The sequence below is a fragment of the Scomber japonicus genome, chromosome 21 (genome assembly GCF_027409825.1).
Source record: "Scomber japonicus isolate fScoJap1 chromosome 21, fScoJap1.pri, whole genome shotgun sequence".
Taxonomy (NCBI): Eukaryota; Metazoa; Chordata; class Actinopteri; order Scombriformes; family Scombridae; genus Scomber; species Scomber japonicus.
In genome coordinates, this window is record NC_070598.1 from 20,843,732 (window position 1) to 20,870,645 (window position 26,914).

The window sequence follows — 26,914 nt, forward strand, 5'->3', positions numbered from 1 at the left end:
GGTTGTAAAAAAGCTCCAGAATCCAGTCTGTGTGTTTTTAGGCACGGAGAAGAAGGGACAAGTGCTTTTAAACGGGATTTAGCACGGGTGACTGGTAATGGACAAGAAGCATGATGACCTGTCGTATAACTTTCTTCCCGAAGAACAATTTATGGGAGGCACGCAGTACTTTGAAGAGTACCTTTCCTCTGGGTCACTGCTTATGAGGTTATCTTTTTTTTTTATCTGACAGAAAACTGTGAGATCATTCAGTTATTATAAGTAATTGCCTGTTTCATTGACTGTTTGCAAAGGCACAAGTACAAGAAACCCGTGGAAAATACGTCATCTTCACTCTGTAAAGAAAAAAAAAAAAAAGAAACAACAGAAGCAAAGACAGGAGTGCCAAAGAAAACTGAACATGATAAATCATTCACAGCCTGAAGATCATGTCCACATTAACTGATCATTGCAATGGATATGGCTGCTGATCAAGTATGTCAAATTCATGTTATTAAAAGTTGGATGTATAACGAAAATTAATTAAAACAACTTTTTCTAAATGAGTCCCAGCAAACAAAACCCGATACTGCTGATTTCTTTCTTTCTTTCTTTCTTTCTTTTTTTTGAAACAATATCATCACTTGAGCTTCTTATGGACATAAACCTACAATTGTGGTTTTCAAATACTGTGTACAGTATGTATTTCAAGTGGCAATCACTTAGTGCCAGTGCTTTCTTTGGAGTGGATGGAGGCTTGTCAAATATAGAAGTAACACAAAATTTATGGCCATAGGGCTTTAAGGGGTAAACCAATGACAACGTCTACATCAGCACGACTTAAAACACATTTCGTTTATTTTGGTTGCAGTTCTGCACGGCGACACTTGGCTCCCGCTACGAAATCATCGAGAAACGCTACAAGAGCTTCTATGTATTTCCAGAATGAGTGAATGAGTGCATGTGACCACAAAACATATCTTTGAGAAAATCGTATCATCATAAACTTGAATATTCCCAGGCTCTGCAACTGTGCTGATGTGCATATCGTGTTTGCTTTAAATCCGCAGGTTGTCATTTGATTTTAAAATAGAAAAACAAAATATGAAGCCATGATATCGGCACAGACTTAACCCTAACCCCTAACACGTACCCCTGACAACAGTGTGACCTACTATGATGTCTATTGCTAGTTATTAATTCTTCATTTCCCAAACGTTGGCCACACTGGTAAATGCTGGAAGAACCTGTTGAGGTGAGAATTTGTTGGTGGGCTCCTGTAGAAAAGGTTACCCTCCTTATACTATATATATATATATATATATGTGTACTATTTTCAGTGTCGCACCCCCAGGAAAACTAGCAGATGTCATGGTGTCAGTTAATGAAGATCCTACTAAACTAATAATAAACTATAGATGAGAAACACCTAAGATCACTGATTACATGTACAGGCTATACTACAAAGGTTGTGGGAGCTTTCAGTTGCGTTGTAGTTCAGCTAAAATTACTTTTCTTTGATGGACGTTTGTGTGTTTTGGCGTTTAAAATTGTTTCTGAACCAATTTGTTCAATCGTATTTTGGACGAGTCCAAACATGCAACATTTGTTAAAGAAACCTAGAATTCAGTGGTTCTTGTTGGTGCCCTGTCAGTAAGTGGAGTGAACGCTGCTTAAAATTGATCAAACTAGACCTAAATATTTTTCTCCACAAAAGCCCTTCCAAGTTCTCATCAAGCACAGAGCACACAAAGACTGAAAAACCAACCACTGCTTCCATTGCTGGAATAATGCCACCTAGCTCCAGATTTTCTGTGTGTCAGTTAGTTTGAAGCAATTTGATTGAACAACTTCATTTTTGAATATTTGCAGTGGGATTTACAATAAAAGCTTCTTGAAAGATTTCGTCACAGGGGCAAGACACAGCAGTGAGACATCGCTCTCATTGTTGCAGAGTCTCACAGTCAGGGACCTTGAGGCAGTTGCCAACTGTGCTTGGTTGGTATCACAGCCTTGGTGGCCAACATGGGTTATGGGACATGGGATATTTCTTGTCACCCCTCCACTATCCTCGACCAAATGAAAGGCAAAAATGCACCCCCTGAAATTACTTTAAAAAGGCAACTATTAAATCTGTCTTTTGTTTGGTTCATATGAAGATATGTTGGCCCCACCTTGACCTGATTAGCAGATAAAGGCCTCTAAATACCCTTGAGCTGGCAAGATCCGTTCTGCTAGACTGATCCCGTTGCCTCCCCCTTCACCTCGCCCTGAAGATAGCAGCTGGTTTTACTCTTTCAAGACATTCAGCACGCTTACATAAAAAATGCAGCATTTCTCGATTTCTTTCCTCCTCCGTTCACTTCCTTGCTCCTCTGTCTCTCTCGCTTCATCTCTTACAGTGTAATTATTATTTTGAAAGTGCGGTCTGAGAGGCCGTCCACGTTTGGCACTGCCTCACTCGCTAACGCTCGGGGAGCTCTAATACGGTTTGACTTTTGCTTTATAACGTCTCCAGGAAGACATCAGGGGCCCTTTGTTCCTTTGCTCCCCTGTCTGAGGATGAAGAGAGAGCTGAGGTAGCAGCTGAGAACAGGAGAGGAGAGAGTGGGCAAGTCAAGAGGTAATAAATAGAAAAGAGAGAAGGGAGAAGAGTGAGCGGTTGGTCTGTTTTTTGGAAACGGGGTGAAGAAGAACACGTGGATGAAAAAAGAGTCGACGGAGATGAAGATAGATGTTGAGTGGAGGATGGTAATGGAAAAGGTGGGGAAGGGAAGAGAGAGTGAGAACAGACGGAGAGCTCGACTTGTTAAGTGTAGTGAGAGGTGAATGAGAGAGGAGGCTGGTCAGGACGCCCCTGTCCTCCCATCATTAGAGGAGGTGCTGCTTGAGGCCTTTATGTTGGTGCGGCTCCAGCGTCGGTGCCGCCAGACCAATCAGGGAGAGAACGAGAGAGGAACATTGCTCTTTGGAAATAATGAGACACCCTTGTGAAAGGCACGCAAGAAAAAGAGCTTTCTCTGTGAACAGACAAATAGAATTTAGAAAGGATTTTGCCTAGAGACAGCTCTGTTGTTCATCACATCATTTATTTTGAGAACAGAGCATTTGTCATTTCGCTGTAAAGTCTTGGTTTTCCTTTTGTTTTTCATTTAAACAATCTAATTAAAATTAGTATACAATTTCACTTCTTGATTTTAGCTTTAGCAGCAGTAGGAGTGCAATGATAGCGATGGTGGCAGCAGTTTCCAGAGTTTTAACTTGGGATACCTTGATTCAAAGTGGTATCTACTTACAAGTCTTTGTCATTTGTATGCCATTTGAATTGTAAGCAGTTTGACTGAAGAGGGATGCTCAAATTAGGTTCAGGTATATCCATTTTAGAAGCCTGAATAAGTAAAGTAACACAGCAATTAATGAGAAAGGCATTCTTTCCAAGAGCTCAGTAATAAAGCAAATGAACATTATATTCCAAAATGTCAAGCTATTGCTGTTATATCATATGCTATAGTAGACTTTTAAACTTTTTTCCCCCTTTCTTCTATCTCTTTGTGGGGATCCTGATCCTAGCGTTGGGAACAGCTCATTTATAGTATGGTTGTTGAGTCAGTTGAAGAAAATACCAAAGGGAACAAAAGAAAGAAGCTTAAAAAGAACATCTACTAATTTAACCATTCTGCTCAGTGTTAATGTGTGTATGTTTATGTAGAGTATGTCTATTTCACAAGGTGGTAGAAAACTACAATTTTTGTCAAGTGCAAATGTTTAGTCTTGAGTCATGCTGTGAAACCTATAAAAAGTTGAGCTGAGTTGCACCAGCTGAAGTCTATAATGTGCCTGACCATCTCTTTTTCTTTGGAGTTTCTTTTAGGGTTTTCTCAGCCAGCCCCATACTAAGCACTAACAGGCAGCCTCAGCAGGAGTACAAGTATGCAGGGAGATCAGTATGAGCTGGCTGCCAGGGTGGCCTGCAGTGTCATTATACATGACTGATGGCTATCTATAACAGGTTGACCTAAGAGTCATTCATGGAGACATAACTTAAGAATTGGTCATACACATAAAATATTGTGTTTGCTTTGTTTCTTCAGAGTTGGCCATATTACTGCACAGAAAGAGTATTTTATTAGGATTAACTCAAAAAAAAACATTCTGGCAAACAGCAAAACACATTAAACTCTAAATATCTAAGGTGCTCTAGTGTAATTAATCAAAGTCAAATGTAGGCTGATGAAGTCGACTGCAGCATTTGTTTGGTTTGAGGTCTTGCCAAGGAGCTGCTGATTTCAAGTTCAAGATAACAGTATTTAGTTAATTTACATTTAAGTTATTGCTGGTAGTCTTAGCAGATAAAGTATAAGTAATAACAATAAAAATGTAAATTAAAAGTCACATAGTCTACAAGCAATCTGAGAATTACTTGCATTGACACCATATTTTCAGGACCATTAAAAGCCTTGTGTAACTCAACATCTTGGCTGACATATTTCCTTTCAGGTCTTAAGCAACGCGCTGGGGGAGTTATTGCAAAAGAAGGAAGGAGTGTTCATTGATATAGCTGGAGCATCAACTAATATCATTATCACAAGTGACAAAAAAAAAAGAAAAAAAGCTTATTGTTCCCAAACGGTAGCCTACCCAGTGTTCAAAGAAAAGGAGAGCTGCACTCTGGGAGTATCCACTGGTCACTTTGAAGTTTAAAATTTTTGGAAATACAATATGTTTCTCAACAAGTTTTCAACAAGCCATGGAAAGGCAGTCAAAGTCTGTGCTGTTCCAACGCTAACAATGTAGCCTAATCACAAAGCTCAGAGGACTAATCAGTCTGTCTGCGGCCTGCGTGTGAGATCCGCTGCACAGGCCGGGGGTTGGGTTTGGTTGGGTTCGGCCTCGCGGTCGGAGCGTCTCTGGAGGGATGCGGAGCGATCACAGTGCCAGGCTGCCAGACTGTGGACCGTGGGCACTTCCTCCTTTCAGATGGCTTCAGTTAAAGGAGCGCTCCATTCTCTCAACTCCTGGCTGGCTCCACTAGCCCCTGTGGAGCATCACTCATTAGGGCCCGTTGTCTGCAGCCAAAACCTTAACTGCTCCCCAAGCCGCGGCAGCACCACTCCCCGCCATCAACACCTGCTAACACATGACACACAGGCTCCAGCTGACTGTTGGGAAGAACTCCCCTCAGCTCTGCCGCCTTCGGTTTTTGACTAACAAGGCCCTAAGCATCTCTTTCTTTACCCGACGCCTTGCTTGTCAGATGCCCCTTTTGGCTGCCACTTCTTTTTGACCTCATGCTGTGTTTCCTCAAAGACGCCCTGGAGTTCCGAAAGTCATCACACTTGTATGTAAAGCTAACTGTTATTAGTCTGCAAAGGAGAGCCCGCTTTATGGTTTGTTTGTCTTTGGTCCCTGCCACATGGTTTCTTTCATGTGAGTCACGACTGCTTTGACAGTTTAACGTGTTGTGGAACAGACCTTTTCACAGATCTGTCCTCCATCCACCAGGTCTAGTCTGGACAGGACCTGGTAGCCCAGTCTTCTGTCTGCTCAACACATAATATACTGGCATCCTCATTGGACCTATGGTTCTTTATTGGAAATTACATCACCTCGTAAAGGGACATGACCCATTACAAAATCGCACTGCTTCTTGTTATTCTTCCTTTGCCAAGACGAGAGTCTCTCTCTGCTCTCATTTGGTCTCGTTTCAGTCTTGATTTTGTTTGTTTTTTTCCATCTCTTGTATCACGTGAGTTCCCATCATACTTCCCAGGTGGTCAGGCAGGCCATCAAGGCTGGACAAGTACTTGATTAGAAACACAAGTGCACAGTGTGGGTGTATGCAGCCACCTCATACTCTTCCTCATACCTAGCCATCCAAAAAAAGAGGATGACAACATGTCAAAACATGGTGTGTTGAGTTTGTAGGTTCAGGGACCAGGCCTTGGTTTTTAGGCTCTGGGAACAAGAGGACGAATACATCTGTGGTTGTCATGATCAGGGTCTAGCCTCACACGGTGTTGATACAGAAATGCCAAGAGCTCCTAACATGTCACCATGTTTCCCAGAACATGGCGATAGCAACGTGATGTCTACATGTCTGTTACAAGGCCTTTGCGTGCAGTAAGAACCCACATCAGTGAAAAGATATACATTCTATCAACCTCCAGGGTTTCATGGTAGTGCTTGTTACAGTCAAGAACACGGCTCGTTGAGTATACCACTGTTTTCTTAAATATATAGATTCATAATGTGATGATATGTAGCCTTGTGGAATTACAGTATAAGAAATCAAACTTATGTCTTAATATTTCCATGGGGAATCCGACATTTTCCTCTTGTTAGCTCACATATGTTATCCAAATCCTCAAGACCATATGTGTTTCATGTTATATTTGGCAATCAAGGCTATTGTGTAAAAGCCATAAAGGCTGCACACCTACACAAAGGATACCACAGACATCTGCTATCGTACCAGATATTAGATACAGAATAAATCACAAAACACTAGATTTATGGCAATGATTGTGCTGACATTAGAGTAGGATTAAGTAAATGTAGCTATATCTTACTGTAAAATACTGAAAGTGTCAGAACATCTACACCACAATTGGCTTATTCGTTGTTACACTGTACATGTGTCGACCTGACATTGTTGACAGTTCATATTATGTGTTACATCCTTCAATAAATGAATGGTGTCCTTGTAAAATCAGGTATTAATTCAGTATAGATTAGTTATTTCATCAAAATGTGGTATCCAGCTATACTAGCTTTGGTTTTAGGGTTGTTCTGTGAATTATTCTGGGTGAAAGCCTTCACTGTGTCACTTTCTGGTGACACAGTGAAGGCCTGGTTCTTGAAGTTGTCTTTGAAATATCCTAAATGTTACTTAACAGAGACACACAGGACTCATCCAGGTAGTGTAATAAGAAATCATGTTTTTTTCCATCATTTTGAAGCCACATGAAGACATGCTAGAGCTAGCCAGTCACAATCATGGTCACAAAAGCTCTCCAATATAGCTAGCTTACTCACTATCCATTAGCATGTTTGTTAGCTCAGTGGCTGACTTGAAAATAAGTTCTCAGAGTTTATTTAAAAGGTATTCAAACGTATTTGAATAAACTGTCTGAAAACAATGACTCCTGTCTCAAAATTATAAAACCTACTTAAAAAAACAAAACAATGGTGCCACACAACTAATAAGATTCAAGTGCATGAATTTGTGTGTTAAAGTTCACCAAAGTTATTATTGACATGATAGATTCACACAGCTTTATTTCATCCCTGCAAGCCAATCTGCATCACAAGATGCCAAGATGACCTCAAACATTGGATCGATCATTGAAGAAAAAAACAAAACAAAACACCGACCGACCTCTCTGATGTCCCTTGGTCTTTATGAGGTCCTTTTCAAAGCTTCCAGTTGCAGAAGGCTGTCAGCTCATCTGAGGCCCTCAACGGAGAAATGAGCTTCTCAGGTATCTTGGAGGTCCTGGGCTCAGTCCCTTTGGTGTAGCTGCTGCCACATGGAGGTAACTTTAGCAGACTCAATATTAATGACCAGTGGCCAGGGCCTCCTTGTAATCCACTTACCGTCATTACACAGGGTCAGCATGGCTACTGCTGCTGGGCTCTCATACCCCAGCTGGACGCGCCGCTACATTCCATTTGAGTGGTGTATAGTTGGACGATGGAGAAACACTGTTTTGCTACTTACATTTGCATGTGTTGGATTTTACAAAGCTACACAAAACTGTTCATATGACAGCACAGCTGGAAATCCACAGTATCAGGGTAATACAGAATATTTTAAAAATGCTACAGTGCAATCAAAACAGACACATTTGGAAAGCAGGTGATGTTGCTTCTTTCTGGCACTCACACACACTAACGAGGGGAAATCATGCAATGTAGCTGACTTGTTGATGTGGAGGCTTGCGCTAATTCGTAGCACACACAAGGAAGGTCCTGACCTCCAGAGCACTCTAAACTTTAAAGATGACAGTTGAGAGTCGGTGTAATTAAAACTGCTTCGATAGAGGCCAACAAGGCTCAGGGGAAGGCCGCAGTGAAAGTTTAAGAAAATACAGGTGGACAGCTTCGTACTTCGCTAACATAGTCAATGCCTTTGTACAACCTCGGCCCCTGTACCCTGCTTTAGCTCCACATGTCAGAGGAATTTTGAGCGCTGTGGACCCTCCAGGTGAACTTTTACCCCTTGGTCTTATTTTCAAACACACACAGAGAGTCAAGTTAACCTATGCAGCCTCAGTGTATACACACGCCACCCTGCATTAATGACCAAATGCGCTACGGCTATTAGACTGAGCGTGTTGTTATGATTTCCACACATTCTCATCAGGGTGAAAAGGTGTTCTCAGGCCAGGGAGGAATGAAGGGCATTCCCTGTTCTCTTCTCACTCCCCACCCTCCAGTTCTTTAAGTTCTGTAATTGAGAAATACAGCTCAAGGTAACATGCCCTGAAGACCTTTGCCTACAGACATGAGGTAATGTTGAGGCTAATTAGGCTGAGGAGACAGGGTGGGCGGAAGCTCCTGGCCCAAAGCCCCATTAGTCTACAGTAGAGTCTCCCTATGGTCAAGGGCATTTACTCGGGGATGAGGAAAACAGAACGGCATTGCTGGCTGGCTCCTACGGTAAAGCCACGGTGATGGGCTGTATCACCACATGAAAGGCTGGGCAAAGGCAGGATAGCAGAACGCCGGAGAAAATGAATTGAGCGAAAGAGAAGCTCATTCAGGAAAAAGATGAGAAATCTCAGCAGGAGCTCCGAGTCCCCCTCCTTCTCACCCTGTCTACCCTCTTCTGATTCTCATGATGTACAATTTGTCATGTTACAAAGGCAAGGCTTATCACATTGAGCTCCCTTCCAGGATATTGGCTCTGACATTGTAATTTAAAGGCAGTAAATCAAAATGATTGCAGCGTATTTTGTAATGCGAGACAGAGACATTTCCTTTAATGGTTTCCGAAATGCGTAAGGGGGACGTTGTAGGAACCCCTATGACATGTCGCTGGGCCCGGGACAGGACAGGCTTTCTGACTTTTCCACAACTTAATCCCCGCTGTTCATCTGCTCGGCCCACTTCTCCTCCTACCTCCGCCCTGCTTGTCTGGCTCTGGCTCTAACCTCCAAAAACAATGGGTTCAGTTAATGCACGGATTTATGGACATGAAAATAAATACATCAAAAGGGCAAGAAAAAGAGCGATTCATGAGACCTTACAGCAACGCAACAGGGGCAACATTAATCTCCGGGATTCAAGATAAAAGCTGAACCGTACTTACTATAAATCCTCAGATTCTGAAGGCGTTCTGTTGAACTATTAGAGTCATCAGAATGAAAGGGGAATATATGGAGACCTGCTCTTTGATTTGGTGAGTGCCAGTATCCATGTCTGAGCTGGGGAAGCCATCGCTGGGCCTTTACTCACACGGCAGCTTTCGTTTCAAGGGATGACAGAGAAAGATGAATAAAGAGGAAGAAGGAGATTTGTTATCTTAAATCAGTCAGGAGCTGCAGGCGGACTTTTATAGAACTATATGGAGATTTATTAAGGCGTCTCTTACTTTGCTACTACTTACTTTAGGGCAATGCCATTTACTGTTCTGCCTCTTCATAATATACACAGACCGAAATTCACACACAGTACCTTTCAGTGTTACATCATTACTCATCTAAAGTAGCTTGGCATATGTGGCTGACTCTTGGCTCTTCGTTATCTGTGTTGTGGGAATCTACGAACACATGTTTCTGTCCTCCTCAGTCGAAAGCAAATAAAGCACAGGATCTGGCCCGACGCTAGCATGCTTATCACTCTGACAACAGCGCGGGCTCCTCGAGGCACACGTTGATGACACGTCAGAAAGTGGAGACGCAAAGCTGTATGTCCGTCACCGCCTCCGATGACGCCTCGTCGGGCTCCGGTCGTTTGTTACAGAAACGTCCTGGGAGTCCAGGGAGCATCGCTCCCTCGTGAAGCAATTGGAGTGCTATCAAAACATAGCTCGACACTCTTGACACTTTAAGTCAGACGCAGTCAAATAAACACATGGAAAAACCTACAGCACATGAGATAGTAGGTGAATAAAGACATGGACTTCGGTATAATGGGTGGAACTGAAGAGTGAAATAAGAGCTCAAAGGGAAAAGTCAAAGCTAAGATTCTGGAGCCGTGGAGAAGGTGGCATCAGCCATCTGGCTCCGTCAAGTCTGACACAGGGTCACCTTTACCCATGAGACTCTTGGGTATAAGGCTCTGGGTGTTGGTCAGCTGTGGGCATTATGATGTGAGAGGAAATGGGTTCAATTTACACTCACTTAGAACCTATGTCTGTGTCTGTCACTGCTGCTGAATTCCCACAACAGTAGAACTCTCCAGGACAACACAGGGTGGTGTTCATCTTGTGTTAAACACGGATCATTGAGCTTGATGGTTTTTGGAAGGAAAAACCTTGCTCACTCACCTACTCACTCTCTCACTCACTCAGTTTGCCTTAACTCAGAGGGCATGGTGGGACAGCGCCATGTTTCTGTACGTAAAGCCAGCAGCCTCTGAGCCCCCCCCCCCCATCACTCTGTTATCCTAATTAAGAAGAAAGACAAAGCCAAAACCGTGACAGACAGACAAAGAAAGAGTGAGCTGTTCCTCCCCTCAGCCTAAGTAAGTGTGTTACCTCCTCCTGACCTCTCCTGCCACCTCCTCCTCACTGCGTCCTTATCCGCCTTGGCTGTAAACCCCCCCCCCCCCCCCCTTCCCGCCTCCCCTTGCTCCACACAGCCATCAAAGTGAGCACTGTGGAAAAGAGGAAATGTGAAGGTTAGACGACCTGATTTGGACCGGTGGGGGAATTTTTTGGAACTTCATCAAGCGGAGGCCTGCTGAATCCTCTGGTGGGTTGCTGGCTGGAGGCCGGACTTCTCAAGAGCCCCCTTTCACCACCCCCACCGACTCCACCCGTCCCCACAACCACTGTTTTCAAAGGTCCAGAGACATCTGAGTTAGTAATTTGGCCCGTTGCTGTAGCAGGACACTGGGGTTTAATTGGGCTGCACCGCTCTGGAGGTTTCAGCAGGCCCGTTCCTTCAATCTTGTTTTGATCCAAGGATTCTAGAAAATCTGTTTTTAAGAGCTCAGACTCCACCTGGATGTCCAGGTATAAACTGAGTACAGTCCTATGGTGGGCCTGTGATGACAAATTGTTCCTGAACAAGGTTACATGAATGCAAAGTGTGTGAAAATTTACACAGTGCCAAAAATAATAGTTAAGTGTGCAGAATACAGTTTTTTGGGGATTTTTCCGACACTTAAATTTTATTGGGAAGGTTGAAAAGTTGAAAAAAGAAACGGAGCCGTTGAGCTACTAGTTACCTTAACAGCACAACTTCAAACTCATTAATTGAGGGGGGGAAATGATTTTGGTATTCTGTAAATCAAATACAGCTGAATGGCCCACAGGTGAGAATAACAGCCTGTGACTGGAACTTACTTCTCTCTCGCGTGCTGTCATTTACAAGATGAAAGGTGACAGCTCTGTTTACCCAACTGTGCACTGCAGAGTGAACCTCTGTAGGGCAGCTGAAAGATGTTTCTGGAAGGGTTTTCTCAAAAATCAAACTGAGCTAAACTAGACGTGAATGGCACTCAAGGGCACAAATCCCAGAAACACTGGAATATTCTTCTCATACCGTTCCACCTCTCACATCACTGTTCTCAATCTTTGCCCAGCTGAAGACATGAATAACAGACGGGAATTGAATTAAATTCTACACATTTACAAGTTTAGTTGTACTTTCTTTAATATAAAATGTAGCAGTTATCAAGAATATGTAAATTCATACAACTTGACTAATAAACAGCTTTTCATTTACAGCAAGAAATTAAAAATATTCTCTGGCGACTGTACAAATCTGAGTTTCATCAATAAAAGAGATAGCAGAGGCAAGATATGAAGGTAAACAAGTAAAGGAACATATAAAATGGGAACATAATGTGGTACTAAACTCAATAAAAATATAGGGCAAAGTATAGGGGTGAGATTACAGTATGTCCCTTTAACCAATGTGTTATCATTGAATGACATAAAGCCTTGTACGACCCTTTTTCAAATGGACAGAAATCAAATATAAGCATATATGCAGGTGGTTAAGGTAAGATAAATGAAAAGAAAAAGATTTTGGGCAATGGAACCTGAGCTGGACATACACATATGAGAGAATGACTACATTCATTCACTTGATGATTTTATAAGGTGGCCAATTGTTGAAATCTAGAAGCAGCGGAGTTAAGAGACTAATTTCACATTTTGTCAAAATATGCTTATTTACTATATTGTCAAGAGTTAGATGAGAAGATTGATACCACTAAAACATCTGTACACTTAATAATATAAAGCTACTGACAGCAGCCGGTTAGCATGAATTCGCACAAAGACTGGAAAACAGGGGAATCAGCTAGCCAGATTTTGCTTCCATCAAATTCCATTCATGTATTTAAAATCCATTTTTTTCCTACATATTCCCCTTCCTTGACAAAATTTGACGCCTGCATTGCCCACAATGCAGCTTGACTTCTAAAAGTCAGAAGTTTTGAGTGTTTTATGCTAGTAGCGGCTAACATAGCTTTGAGCTGCTAGCCTCAAGCAGAGCTGAGGAGCTGGCTTCTTTCTAACTTCACACCCCCAGATTTTTTTATTTTCAAACTCTCTTCGGACCCAACCACTGCTGACTTATTCAACATATGCAGTAATATTCCCCAACATGAACAGACTCTGAAGAGTAAAATCAGTGCAGTTCCCCTTTAAGTATGAAAATATAGCCAGGAGATGATTAGCTTAGCTTAGACAAACACCTAGCCTGACTCACTCCAAAGTTCACATACCTACATTCTTAATTTCAGCAAATAAAACATTATATCTTTTATTGAATCCATAGACAAACAGAAATATAAAAACATGTTTGTAAAACCACTACGTTCACATGTTCTAGTAGACACATTTTTGAATTTTGGGCAGAACCAGGCTAGTTCTCTCTGTACTGTAAGCTAAGCAAAGTGAATCACTTCCCTGGTTTAGCTCAATATATAGCCATGAAGATGGTATCAATGTCCTTTTCTAATTCTGGTTCACTACATTAGCAGCAGAAAACCAGTGATACACAACTGTTGCAATAATGTTAATGATAATGATGGATTCATGATTAATAACTAGCTGTTTTAAAAATCAATTACCTATATTAAACACCACTATGATAGAAGACAAAAAAAGACAGTAAAAAATGAGCAGGTTAGACCAGGAATTGGACACACAAGCAATAAACTCACGATGCTCATAAAATCAGGAGCGGCTACTTAGCATTTTCTCTTGACTTTAAATCCTGGAAGTGTGCTATGGACCCTCTATATTAGCAGCCTAGCTGAAGCTGTTTTTATGTGAATAAAAATAAAGACTCCACCCTAATAAAACACAATTGTGAACATTTTCTTCTTGAAGACAGCCAAAAGTGTCTAGTTCTGGGACTTTAAATGGCAAAGCTGTTATGCTGGGCACCATCATATGAAGGGTGGCTTTTTCAAAATGCTCCTAAATGGAATATATAACACCTAAATAAAATAGCTCTCTATGTGCTTTGTAGGGGGAAAACTAGACTAGGGTGATGAAATCAAAACAGTTGACTGTGAAAAGAGACACATCTAGTGGAAAACTCTGTCAGAGAGATGGCTACAGCTGAGATCAGGTTGCTCTGAAAGTTAAGATATGTATAAAAATGTATGCAAAAAAACCAAGTGGAAGATATTAGAAAATATATTAATTTCTTTTAAATAAAATTACACTTATTGCCCTTTCTCGAGTGTACCTGACAATGTTTTGTTTGGATGTTGGAGTTAACAGTCTTGGAAGCGATTCAGAAGCACAGAAATATTGTAAGACAGAAGGCAAATATGTTTTCTTTCCTCCTCTTTTCTCCTCAGAGCTTGTGTTCTTTTACAGACACGTGCATGTAAGTTGTCCACCAAGAAAAAATATGTAAATCCCTTTGGTTTCTAATGGTCTAATGTTATAAACACACTAAAAGACAGAGTTCTGGTTGGCGGGGTTGTTGATGTGCTGGCAGGGCTGCTGCTGCTATGATGGTCCAAGCTCGTTCCACATTCTGGTTTGGACCAAAGAGCTCCAGCTTGTGACCCAGACTAAGACCCAGATCAATGTCCAAGGGCCATATCCTGGACAGATGCCCTTAGCCTCAACCAGAGTAGTGTCAGATCTGGTCAGACCTGTAGATCCACATCCAGACCGCAGCTGAGATCTAAATTCAACCTGACTCCAGGCAAAAGCACATTTTTAACTTTGTCCAGCTCAGGTATGGCGACCCGGCAGCCTTGTTTTATTCCCGTTATCCCCCCCGACACCAGCCACAGCAGACATAAAAAGATAAAAAACCTGCATATTTCTTCAAAGCCCTTCCCTTTTCTCCTTTTTACAGTCTGTGTGGGTCTCAGGAGTGAGTCCAGCTGATCGGAACCCACTGAGTCTCCGTCTCTACCTTCTTTAGTGCCAACCGAAGCTCGGTGAAAGCCGCCGAAAGGTCATCGTTGACTATGACCTTCTCAAACAGATGACTGTATTGAGTCTCCATCATCTGGGCGGTTCTCACCATCTCCTGAAAGTCTTCCTCCTGAAATGGAAGTGAAAACAGAGAGGGAAAAAAAGAGGATGGAGGTGAAAAAGACGACGAGCTGAGAGACATGCACAAATAAGAGAGGCAGAGCGGTTCATTCAGGGCTGCAAAGAGGAAACACTGGCCACAGTAAACAAGACGAAAGATACATTCACATACTGTAAACACAAATTACATGGCATTGAACACGCAAATAAACATACAGTGGCCTGTATGGAGCCTGTTATAACCTCCCAAAGACATGGTAGCCACACATGAACTCGGGCACAGACCACGTACTAAAACCTCCCTATACAAGAACCTGACCTCAAGGAATTTCCATCATTTCCTCCACTGAATGCAAACAGTTATCCAATTCACTAAGAAAATAAAATATCCTCAAAATAAGCAGAGGACAAAGCAACCATAATTTACAAAAGACAGACATGTAAGACATTCATTTCTGCCAGTCTGGATTTTATATGTGTGATGTGGAAATGACAGTTTGTGGACAGCGCTGTTCCGCTGAGAGCTCAGGCTGCGTGAAGCTGCTGCACAAGCCCACTAAATCTACAGGAGCTGACAGTGAAGTGGCAAAAATGAACATAGTGCAGATCGAGTTCTTGGTCTGTGAGCATTTCTCAAAGGCTCTAGAGGCGAACTTAAAGTTTCACGTGTATCTGACAAAACTAAAATAAGACTTTACACATCAACGACTCGTAAATTAACTTAGACTTTTGGCTTTTGACTAGGAAAGATTTAACATGCTCACCAAGCCCAAAGATTAAAATGTGTATTGTTTTCCTGACAGCACTCAATCTCATTGCATTTGCATTAAAAACTCAGATATAAAAGGCTCAGTACAGATATTATGAATAATTCTAATTTTGTCACAAGAAAAACTCCAAGGAACATCCTTATCATTTACTTTGAAATGTTATGAATGTTTAAAATAATGCTATTTTTGTAAATTGGCTACATGAACGTGTTATTCTGATTTTAAAAAATGAATAAAATGGCATTAGATTTGGTGATGATGTGTTTTATAGCTTGAAACACAAAGTTCAAAGCTCAGTCTTTATTCAGTACTTACCAGTTAGGAAGACTTGTGATCTTTCATATAATATGAGGAATTATACTGACAAATGTTCAACATAAAACAATAAAAACATTATTTCAAGGCTTCAGCATTTCTGATATTTTATGTATCAACAAGGCTACAATAACTAACCTACATTACTTTGAATGGTTAGATTTTATTTTCAGTTTCAGTTTCAGACACAAGAGCATTAACCTTTAATACATTAGCAACATTGTCTTGGGCATGCATGAAGAACTCTAACGACAACAAATTGCTGAATTAGTTGATTAATCAATTCACTTCATTATGGATCACTTGTAATGACATTTACATTAGTAGGAAGGGTGTAGATTTTCCTGCTCACTCATGATACCTTACTGATATGTAGAACTTGCAACTTGGTGATTTGCAGAAACCTCTGCAAACTGGGCTTGAATGTGCTTTGGGGCTTTTTGTTTAAATTACATTATATTTGATCCGTCTAGTTGGTTTACTCATGGGGTAGCACACAACATATTATGGTTTAAGGTTAGATTTGCTGTCTAAATCAGTTGTTTTTGTGCACTTTAGGTGGTAAGAATCTATTAAAATATGTGGGTCATATCAGGGAGGGAGCTACATAAATCACTGGATGTTTACTTGGAGTTTTAAACAGAAATCTTCCAGAAGGATAGACTGTTTTTCCAATTCATTATGCAAATTAGTCGTCCACTGGAAAATAAAACCGCGTGTTAACTGTGAGGAGCAACAAACTGACATATTTTTTATCATGTTGGCAGTAAATATTATCCATGTGGGGCTCCTATATTCATAGATGGGCTCTTCTCAAACAGTGCAGGTATCTCTCCATGGTGGTCCCTCTGAGGCTTTCTGGTTTCAGCTGTGTGGGTCCTGGCTCATACTGGCCTCGCAGCAACAACAGGGCTAAAGTAGCTGCACTGATTTAGCCTCATGTTTTTACTGGGAACACTCAACTTTAGATTTCTCGACAGATATGGTTTTATAGTGACCCCCGTTGCCAAACACACAATTATAAATACACACAGATGCACGTTTATGCCCAGAAACTCAAACACGCGTGCGCACGTACACTCACACACACTCACACACACCCACAAACATGCAGGATCAAGCTGAGTGTGTGCATACTATGTGTACGCACATAAACACGACCTCGTTAAAATTTAAAACTCCTAAACGACTTCTTTTTTAGAGACGCTCCTTCCAGCCAGGAGTTACTTCAGAATGTTTCTGGTGGTTTTCCGCTTCATAATGGATTAGCTGCGCAGCTAAATATAAATGCTCACTCACTGTGACACTTAGAAAAAGCCCTGTCTGCTCTTTTTTTTTTCTCCTCCTTTTCTTTTGCTTGTCTGTCTCGCATCTATCAAGCTAAACAGGCGGTTGCAGAAACCGACCCGCGCCGTCTCACACTCTATTGTCTTTTATTGTGAGGGAGGAAGATGTGATGGTTTTATCAGCCCGCGTCTCGGAGGATGACAGGAAGAGGATGGTGGAGGATGGAGGATGGAGGAGGAGGGAGGGAGGCAGGGAGGGGGGGGGGGTAAAAGATGACTCAGGGACGGCAGGAGGTTTGTTAGCCTATGAAGGAAAACTGTTCCACTGTGGGACTATATTCTCTGTGATCTGGACGGAAGCCCCCGCAGGACTTCCACGGTTGGATCAGGACTTACAGATGACCACTGTGTCCAACGCCAGGAAGACAACCTCTCTGACCTGTCCTGGCAACTACATGAACCTGGGAGACTTAGTGCCGTTTGGTGTGTGTGTGATTTTTCCATGTCCACAGGCGAGTCTCTGAGTCTGTCTCTAGTTAGGCCATTCCAGGTAAAAGAACATTAATCACAGCAAGAGGCTGCTGAAGGGACAGCGAGCTGGGTAGAGAGATGGAAAGAGAATCACACACACAAAAAAAAAAAAAAAACACGAGAAAATAATAAGATAGATGTAGGATGATATAAAAAGGGGCAAGAAAGATGAATATAATGAAAGCAAAAGAGGTAGATGGAAAGTTGGGCGAGGAGGAGTGAGTGGATATTCTCTGGCACCCGGTGATCCGTGCTGGATCGCTCTCCTCAGAGGGCAGTTTGAGCTGATGCCACTTCTGGTGGGCCAAAGTCGAAAAAAGGAAAAGCACCGGGGGACTCATTTATCCTCGCTGCCATTAGATTGGTTAATTTCCACATGAAATGATGTAGCGTCTTGTGCCTGTTTAAGTACTTCAAGCACAGATAAATGGCAGTGTTCATTGCACAATATTAGTCTATTGATTCACAGCCTGTTTTTTTTTTTTTACTGGGGTCTACGCTTCATTCTCGGCATCTTTTCATCAATGTTATGTTTTTATGGGTTCTAGTTTTATGGTTTTATTTATAGTGGTTTAACTGTGTGTATGTTTGACTGTAAACCCTGTCTAGAAGAGAGATTCTCCTTAAGGGACAGTAAATCTTTTCAACGCTTTGGTGTCACAAAGCCGAATGTGTCAGCCTCATTATCATCACAGCAAGCCTGAGTTTATTGATCCCAATACCACATCTGTCCTCTGGATTAAAAAAAAGCATCAATAACTGCACAGATATGATCCAGACAAGAACTTCAATTAATCTTGAGAAATGAATGTCCAAGATCAATTATAGTTAATCCTCTTGCACTGTGTTAATATGTCTACGTATATTCTGAATGGTTTCCAGCTCAAACAATGGGGCTAAAGTCAGACTGCTCTGCAGAAACAATGAGACGACTGTTCCTCGGCCTTTATCATTAGACCAGACATGTCTAAGAGAGAAATACAGCTGCTGGTGAATCCAATCCGTCTGAGACAACTCACCCAACAACAGCTTCTCTTTCAGGGCTTTTAACAGCAAACCTTGGGTGACTTACGCGCTGTCACTGTACATGAACATTTACACAGAACCTGGTTTGTTACCTGGCTGAAATATGCCTCCCTGTCACACTGTTTTATAGAGGTGTTTTACTTGAGAGAATACCAGAAGCTAATAAAGGGACAGAGCAATAAAAGCAACAGCAACGGATTGTTAGCAATCATCCTGTTTCTGACAACTAAAAGCTCTTTGTTTTCTGGACCCCTACCGAGGAAATGAAGAGCAGGCAGCGGCAAAATTATATATCACCGGGCAAATAATGCGATCTGACTTTGTGTCTGTATAATGGCTTTAAAAGCTTGACTGGGAAGTAAAATATCTGCGGGATATTGTGAGTTTGAGCCGACCTTCAGCTGTGACCCTGCTGCATGCTGCGTGTGAGGCTGCCAATAGGACTTTAGATAAAGCCAGGAATCAGCTTCTCTGTGTAATAATGAGAAGGTGATAAGATAGAGGAGATATATTTTACGCAGCGGTTTGAAGGTAACACTGCTGCGCTGCTGTTAGGGGTTGCTATAGAGGATTTAGTGTCTCATTATGGTCTGGATAAAGGTATATGCACTGTCCCATGAAATCATATCAGTATTTTCTTAGTGTAATACAATTCCTATTGAGGGATCAATGAAAGAATAGGAAGGCCTTGAGTAGAGTTTCTTATACTTGCACTCAGTTTTTAGTACCCCAGACTCCATCTGAGACCTGAGGTGGGTCAGACCAGGTCTAAATGATATTCTGTCTAATTAGGCTGGAAAGGGAGCTGTTGCATTGCTGTGAGTCTTGGATCTATAGGGCATCATAATCGTAAAATTTGGGTTTATTTGACACAATAAAGAGTAAATGAGATGTATGGCTGCTCTTTTTTTTTTAAGGTGGCTGCATTCTGCTCTCAATGTCTCTCACTATTTGAGTTAAACCACATTTTGGATCAGGACCAACTATCTTTGGGTCTATTTGGTTTGGGTCCCATCTACTTCATCACCAGGAACAAAAGCATCACCAGCAATCACAGAGATACAGATTAGTGCAGGAGCTGCTTTTGAGTGGACTTAATAAGCTCCAATTAACATTTATATACACACTTTTTTTCTACCAGCTCAATAAATTCCAGTTAGGTTGTGTCTGTAGGTGTGTACCAGTGGGGTTATTAGTAACGTAGTGAAAGGCAGCTTGTTTCGAGAGGATGAGAGAAAAAGGTTTGACGACTTTAATAGTTGGACATTTTGATGAAGCATGCGGTCACTGCTGACGATGCACTATTTATCATTTAATGTTTTCTGGGAACCTCGTTTCATGGGGTCTTTAAGATGCTTACCATTCTGACAGTGATGAATTACTGAGGGGGCTACTTTTTTCTTTTTTTTTTTTTAAATAGCAAAGTTTAAATTATTGGACACAGAGCACACAGTACAACTTTATAAAACATCGGTATTGTTACTCCCACCTTATGAGACCTAAGTGTAAAGACTGGTGGGATAAATGACACATGAAAAAGTGATGATACGGTTGGTTATGTCAACTTCGATTATAAATATGGTTCATTTGAAGGCAAGTAGTCAGTAGGCGTAAAAATATGAGGTAAATGTAGCATACCAGGTGTCTACCTATGATCTTTGCAGTGAAGAAATATATAAAGTGATGAAATATGTAAAACAATATTGTCTTTCATGACCTCATCACCACCTCCATTATTTTCTTGCCTCTTTTTTTAAGGTGCTAACTTGTGATTAGTCAGTATTCATCTCTTTCACAGCCCTGTCTCTTTCTTTCTCCTTACCTTTCGCACCTCCTGGCGTCCCATCAGTCCGCGCTGCTGTTTGGGAACTTGGCTTTAACGCTGCCCGCTGTGAGCGAGACACGCGAGCAAGTGAGCGAGAACCAGGCCCGACGGAGCTGGGAAAACCATCATGTGACCCCCCCCCCCACTCCCGCCCCCCCCAACTCTCTCTCTCTCTCTTCCCCTACCCGTCAAATTCACAGCGGCACCGAACACCGGCTAATTGGTTTCATCTGCGTCCCTGCTGGGCCCGGATAAAGGTGTGTAAAGGGATGACCTCATCACTCACACACACACATACACATATACTGTACACGCAGGGTCCAGATAGTATTTCTGTTATTTCTTGTGCTGTTAATCTGTGAGGTGTAAAACCATGTGTTTTTACAGCACAACACTATCCAAGTGTGTTCACCAGCAACATGCTTCAAGTGAGTGATCTTCATGCAATGTAAAAAGGTCAATATATAAGAAAACAGGCGTGAAAACATACTAAATAACTATATTCCACTATGTTTCAGTATGTTTGGACACCCTTTGCATCTGCTGTACATTTAGGATACTTCTGTATATGTCCACCCTGTTGGCTGTATGCTGCTATTTTCCATTGTAATGATCCAATTTCCTCTCATGGATCATTAAATTTTCATCTAACGTTATCTAATCTGGCTAGAATTTACAAATATCATCTAGTTTGGGAGCTTTGGCTGGAGTTTCAGATGAGTCTTTACGAAAAGTGTGTTAAATTGATTTCCTGTAATTGTCTAAATCAAGGCGACCCTGACCCATCTGGTACTCAAAGCAGTTTATCTCAAGTCTAAACAGCATATTATGCTGCTTAATGTCTGATTATGACTGTGTGAGAAAATGAAAGCCCTCCCCTCCCCTCCCCTCCCCTCTCGGCGCACTCTCCACTCACCGTGAACGACTTAGCCGATGCCTTGTCGTCTTTGCCTGATATGACTTTGGCGCTCTTTCTGGTCTCCCTCAGTCTATCGATGGCTGGAGGCTTCACGAACACGACGTAGGGTTTGAACTCCGCTGTCCGCAGGTGCTTTAGCGTCTAAAGAAAGACAGAAACTGAGTGAATATGAAAGCCTGGGAATAGTTAGAGGTGTTACTATCGAGCAACCAAAGAGCAACCAGAACCACTGCTTTAATGTATGGGTGGAACATGCATTTCTGTCCACATCTGTATGGGCTTCTTGTCTCTTCTTTCTGGTGACAACTGCATGAAAAGAAAACACCAATCTGGTCTCCCACAGAGGTAGAATAGAGGTCAGAGTTGGTTAGTGGTGGCGTCAGGCGTTGGGCCCTCCTCTGGATCTGGTACCACGATCAAGGTTTCTCACTGTGCTAATAGGCAGTGAGTTTGAACCCACAACTGATAGGAAGACGGATAAAAACCCAAAGGAGGGGCAGGAGAGGAACCACTGGAAACCATTCATTCCTGCTTTCATCAGCTGCTCCGCAGACAGTATCAGTCAGCAATAACATGCTTTGACACTGCTGCCGATCTGATCCATGAGTCATGCTGGAGAATGGCCTCATACTGGAAGTAGGGAAGGATGACTATTAGCTTACACAGCATCCTAAACTCATGCCAAAAACAAAAAAAACCCCAAAAAAGTACATGTACATCCACCCGAGTGAGCTTCCACAGACTTTTTCTCACACACTTGAACTGAGGTCTCTAGAGTTAGCTCCCACTGCTGCTCAGCCCAAGCTGGTTTGAGAGCATGCCAGGCTAATCTATATAATGGTGTATTTGTGCCTCATGTGTGTCATTATCCACTGGGCAAAAACAAACAGAGGAGAGGATCTTTTGGAGGAAAAGGCCGGACGATACGGGCCAGGCCCTGGATAATGGGAAATCAAACTCAGAGGGTATGTTAGGGCTCAGCGACAAGCCGGCCGTTTGTGTTCGGATCCTATCGACACCACCCAAGACACATAAGCCAAAGAGGAAATCTTCAAATAGAGGAAATTAGCGGTAATTGCTCCCTTTAAAATGCCCCCTTTAAAAACCCGCTTTGGTAACCCAGTAAGCAGCCAAGGCCTCAGGAAAACCAGAAAGGAGAGATCGTTTGAGATAGGTGGGGGAGTGAGGTGCCAATGGGCTTAAACTACAAGGAAGTGATGGTCAGAGAGAATGGGATGTAGAGGAAGAGGGGGATTGTGTCACTCACATGAGGCTGGACATCCAATAGGCACACTTTGTTCTTGGACAGGACAGAGCGTATCGAGTCCAGGCTTGTCCCGTAGTAATTCCCTTTATACTCGCCATACTCGATGAATCTGAGGGGCGAGATTGAAAAAGAGAGAGAGAAGTGGGGGAGATGAGAATCTTGTTGAGAAAACACCTCAAGAATCATTTTCTGTGGAGAAATTTGTATCGAATACAAGTCAAATCTCACCCTAATCTGGTCAACTGTGTCAGCACACTTCTGAGATTCATCTTAGAAATAATGATATATAAAAACCCAACAAATCCACAGAGACAGGAGGATTACTCTGTCAACCGCTGACAGATCTGAAGATAGCATTCTTTAGCACAACTTAAAAACCAGACGTTTTGGCCGGGCTTGTTTTTTATATAATCTCCTACGTTACTCTTTCAATCAGTAACACCTGTTTGTTCCAGAGAGACCACAAAGTCCCTGAATGCCAAAACCTTCCCTGCTTAATCCATAAGGATTTTTCAGCCCAGCAAGCAAACTGGGCGCAAGCAAACAAACACTTTTCCACCGGGTAATCTTCCCTCTTTCGCACCAATCGGCTGTCACCAAAAAAAAAAAAGAAATAAGGAAAGAAAGAAAGAAAGAAAGAAAGAAAAAAAAACAGAAACCCACCAGTGTATTTTTAGCTGAAAACAAGGAGGGGAAAAAAAAGGCAGCGAGCGGAGTAACGACGTGGAAAGAATTTCGAGCTAATAGGACGGTGAGGTATGCTCACAGTCTGTTCATGACGAGTGTCGGACAGAATGACTGCCTCAGTGTGACTGATGCCATGTAAAAAGAGAGTTTTATGGTAATTGCCAATGTAAGAAACTTTTACTCAGCTTTTTTTTTTTTTTTTAAAGCAAGGCTTAAGTCTCTAAGAAAACTAAAACCCTCATATTTGGTTATGGGAAATTCATTTAAAGGCTTACAGTAGCCTGTGTTTAAAAACTCACACCTTGCAGCATTCTGTGCTGTTTGTTGTCATGAGTGTTAAGTGGAGAAGGTATATAGATTACAGTCAATAATGCCAGCAGAGGTTTTTTGGCTATATTGAGAGTATGGATCGTTGCCATTTCGACACAGAACAGGGCTTCCCTTGGGAAAGTTGTTCAAGCTAAACACATGTTGTTGTGGCCCCAATTCACAGACCTTTTATTTAGCGTTTTCTGAGCAGAGCGCATTGTTTCTGCTGCATGCAATGAGGCATAACGCAAACAAGTTCATCTCACTCCTCGTTTACTTTGCTGCCTTGTAATTTCTGCGCTGAGTGTCCCACGCACGCACCCCACATCACAGCTCTGTCACTCACCCCTCCGACTCCCTGAAAAACATTGCATGCCTCGACCTACACCACAACATGGCCTAAATATACAGCTCCCCTTTCCCTTCTCCTCTCTGCATGCTCTGACACTCTATATGCACTCACCACCACAGGCTTCCCTCTATGTCGTATGCGTGTGTGTTTGCGTGTGTGTGAATGTTTTGCATGTGCACCCTACAGTATATCTTTTTTCTCCCCCCCTTTCCAGCTCGTGTGAGACCGGCAGAAAGGCATCAATCATTCTTATGACTATTACAACTTGCGTTTCAATTTGTTGGCCACAAATGTCAAGGCGGGCCGCGGTGTGGCTGGGTTCAGAGAGCGCGCCTAAGGGAAGGAGGAAGCAGAGACAGGGGGACCTCTGGGTCAGTGTCTGGAGATCTGTTACCAACGTAGGGCCCGGCCCTGTCAACACCAGCTCACAGTCAGTTACAGAGACGCACGGACGACAGCAGGGAAGCTGTGTTTGAACAGTGGCAACGAGCAGTGGAGCAGGCAGGCTCTCACTGCTACGCTGCCTCTAGTGGCTTACAGATGGAGATGGATGCTGTTTGTTTTCAGCAGGATTAGAGTTGTCAAATCTCAATAGAGGTTTATTCATAACAGTGAAATACCAGAAATTATATGAAACTAAATAAAAAATCATGTTTTGTGGTATGATTAATTCTGAGATTCTGGTATTAAAGGATTAATCAACCAAAATATCAACAACAGATCACCAAAGTCAAAGTGCACATGTGTTGTTTTTCTCTGTTTTCCTCTGTTTTAATTTGAATATCTTTGGATTTTGGACTTTTGGCCAGAAAAAAACCCATGTGTGTCCTTGGGCTCTGAGACATTATGATGCCCATTCTTCACTATTTCCTGACATTGTCTAGACTAAACAAATGCCCGATTCATTAAAAAAAAAAACACTTTTTTTGTTAGAGGAAGGGGGGGGGGGGCACTTCAGAGATCAACAAATATTCATGGCATCATAAATGAACACGCAACAGTTTGTCCTTAAAAACATAACAACCTTTTTCCTGTATATTCTGACCGCGACTCTGACTATATTCTAGAAACATTTTGATTTGTTTTTCTTAACAATGCCCCTATTAATCCTTTGTATAAAATTGCGTGTGGAGTATTTGCATTTAAAGAAGCCAACCTCAAGACCCTGATGGAGCACGTGCAGCTGAAAATGTTTACACTGTGAAAAAAAAAGCTCAACGAGTGACTTGTATCTATTATTGAAAAAGTGAAGTAAAAGTACAGTTAGATTATTTCAACATGTTTCCAAACTAACAAATTATATTTGAAACTAGACGCCCTTAAAACAAGTTTATTTATTTTGGAAACAGACAGAAATGATCAGGCTCTTGTTTTAAGTAAAAATCAAAGAAAGGAATCGATAATAGATCCAGTATGAATGCATTGAGAAGATGGAGATTTTTGTAAAATGAGGGAATAAACACAGCACTTGGAAGAAGACTTGTGCAACTTGATTTTCACTCTTTTGAACTTGTTTCAACTCCTACTTATCTCTTAGGTTTTTTAAAGATAAATATTCATATTAGGATAATGTGCGGTTGATATTTGTTGTTAAGTTAGAATCTGAAGGTTGTACAGTGTGTTCTGGACTCTAATAGTACCAGACACAGTCGTGCCTACTTGTTGTTGTGGATATCCGTCTCAAAGAGATGTTTGGAGATGAAGTGGTACTCCACGCCGTCGCTCTCCTGGTTCCTCTTGGCCCGACTGGTGTCTGAGAGAGAGAGAGAGAGAGAGAGAGAGAGAGAGAGAGAGAGAGAGAGAGAGAGAGAGAGAGAGAGAGGGAGAGAGTGATTACCTCAAACCCAGACTGTCTGACTCACTGTTGGGGCAGAAACCATCTGAACTGAGACCCTTATTAACATCGCTGGAAGTCTGAAACACAGCACGCTTGGCTATGCCAACCCTTGTATATATTATTGTGTAATTGCACTATAAAATACACAACCTGCAGCACTAAACTCAGACACTTAACTGACATGCAGCACAGCTTTACTGAGTCTTATTAAATTTGTCTCTTGTAATGTGGCTGCAGTGCCCGTAGAAACAGAAGCCATAGCGTTAGCCGCCAGTGTTAGCCACTGTAAGGTAATTGAGTTTGGGAGCTCTAATTAACATGAAGTCCCTACATTTACTTGGCCATAAACCATAAAGCCTCGTTGTAAAGTGGGCGGTGGGGGCGGCACGTGGAGGGAACGTGAGCAGGCAGCGCCGGTGGATTTGTAAGGGTCAAGGGGTCGGCTCGCACTCCGGCTCGTTTCGGGAGCGCCGCGAAAGGTCAGAGGGGAGAGGTGTGCGCCCATCAGACACTCTGAACAGCTCCAAAACAAACTATTAAACTTTTTATCACCTGCGACTCAAAATGGTCAAGTTCTACTCTACTACTCCTCTGAGGTTTTTCTTCTTCGTCAGCATGTGTTGAGGCCGTGCCCTCCTAGTGGACCGGTGCCTTTCCTTTATATGTTCCATGCTGGTCTACAAGGTTCATGGAAAACCAGAGGTGTGACTTATATAATGTGTCACTCACTTGAGAAAGAGAGACGACTGGAAATTCAACCACGGTGGAGAAGACAGTGAAGAAGATCAGTGACTTTCTGTCAACAGCCACAGACAACAGTAGTAGGAAACACACAAGGACAAGGCCAGAACAGCCTTGTCATAAGATAACATATACTTAGAATGCCTCCCATTTAGAATTGTGTAAGACGCGTTGCCAAACAGCCTCTCGGTAATTCAACCGACACCGTCCACCATGCGTTATTTTGGCATCTGCTTTGTGGCGCTGAAAATAATTACAGTGCAACAGAAGAATGTGCATCCGTTCATTCCCCGATTCATGGAAAATATCAGTAAGCTTGGATTGGAATCAAAATGTTTAACCCCCAACTCTAATGGCTTATTGCAATGCTCCTTGTGTTTC

General features: G+C 42.2%; 1 protein-coding gene across 4 annotated transcripts in view; it reads right to left on the reverse strand.

Moving 5' to 3' along the window:
• Positions 1-11,786: 11,786 nt before the first annotated feature.
• mpp7a (MAGUK p55 scaffold protein 7a) overlaps positions 11,787-26,914 on the reverse strand; it is a 134,413-nt gene continuing 119,285 nt past the window's right edge. For all 4 annotated transcript variants that reach the window (XM_053342657.1, XM_053342658.1, XM_053342659.1 and 1 more), the window contains exons 14-17: positions 25,615-25,708; positions 22,608-22,716; positions 21,338-21,481; positions 11,787-14,678 (exon numbers count right to left, since the gene is read on the reverse strand). In XM_053342657.1, coding sequence (XP_053198632.1) covers positions 14,499-14,678; positions 21,338-21,481; positions 22,608-22,716; positions 25,615-25,708 — 527 coding nt within the window. In that variant the 3' untranslated portion in view covers positions 11,787-14,498. The remainder of the gene's footprint in view (positions 14,679-21,337; positions 21,482-22,607; positions 22,717-25,614; positions 25,709-26,914) is intronic.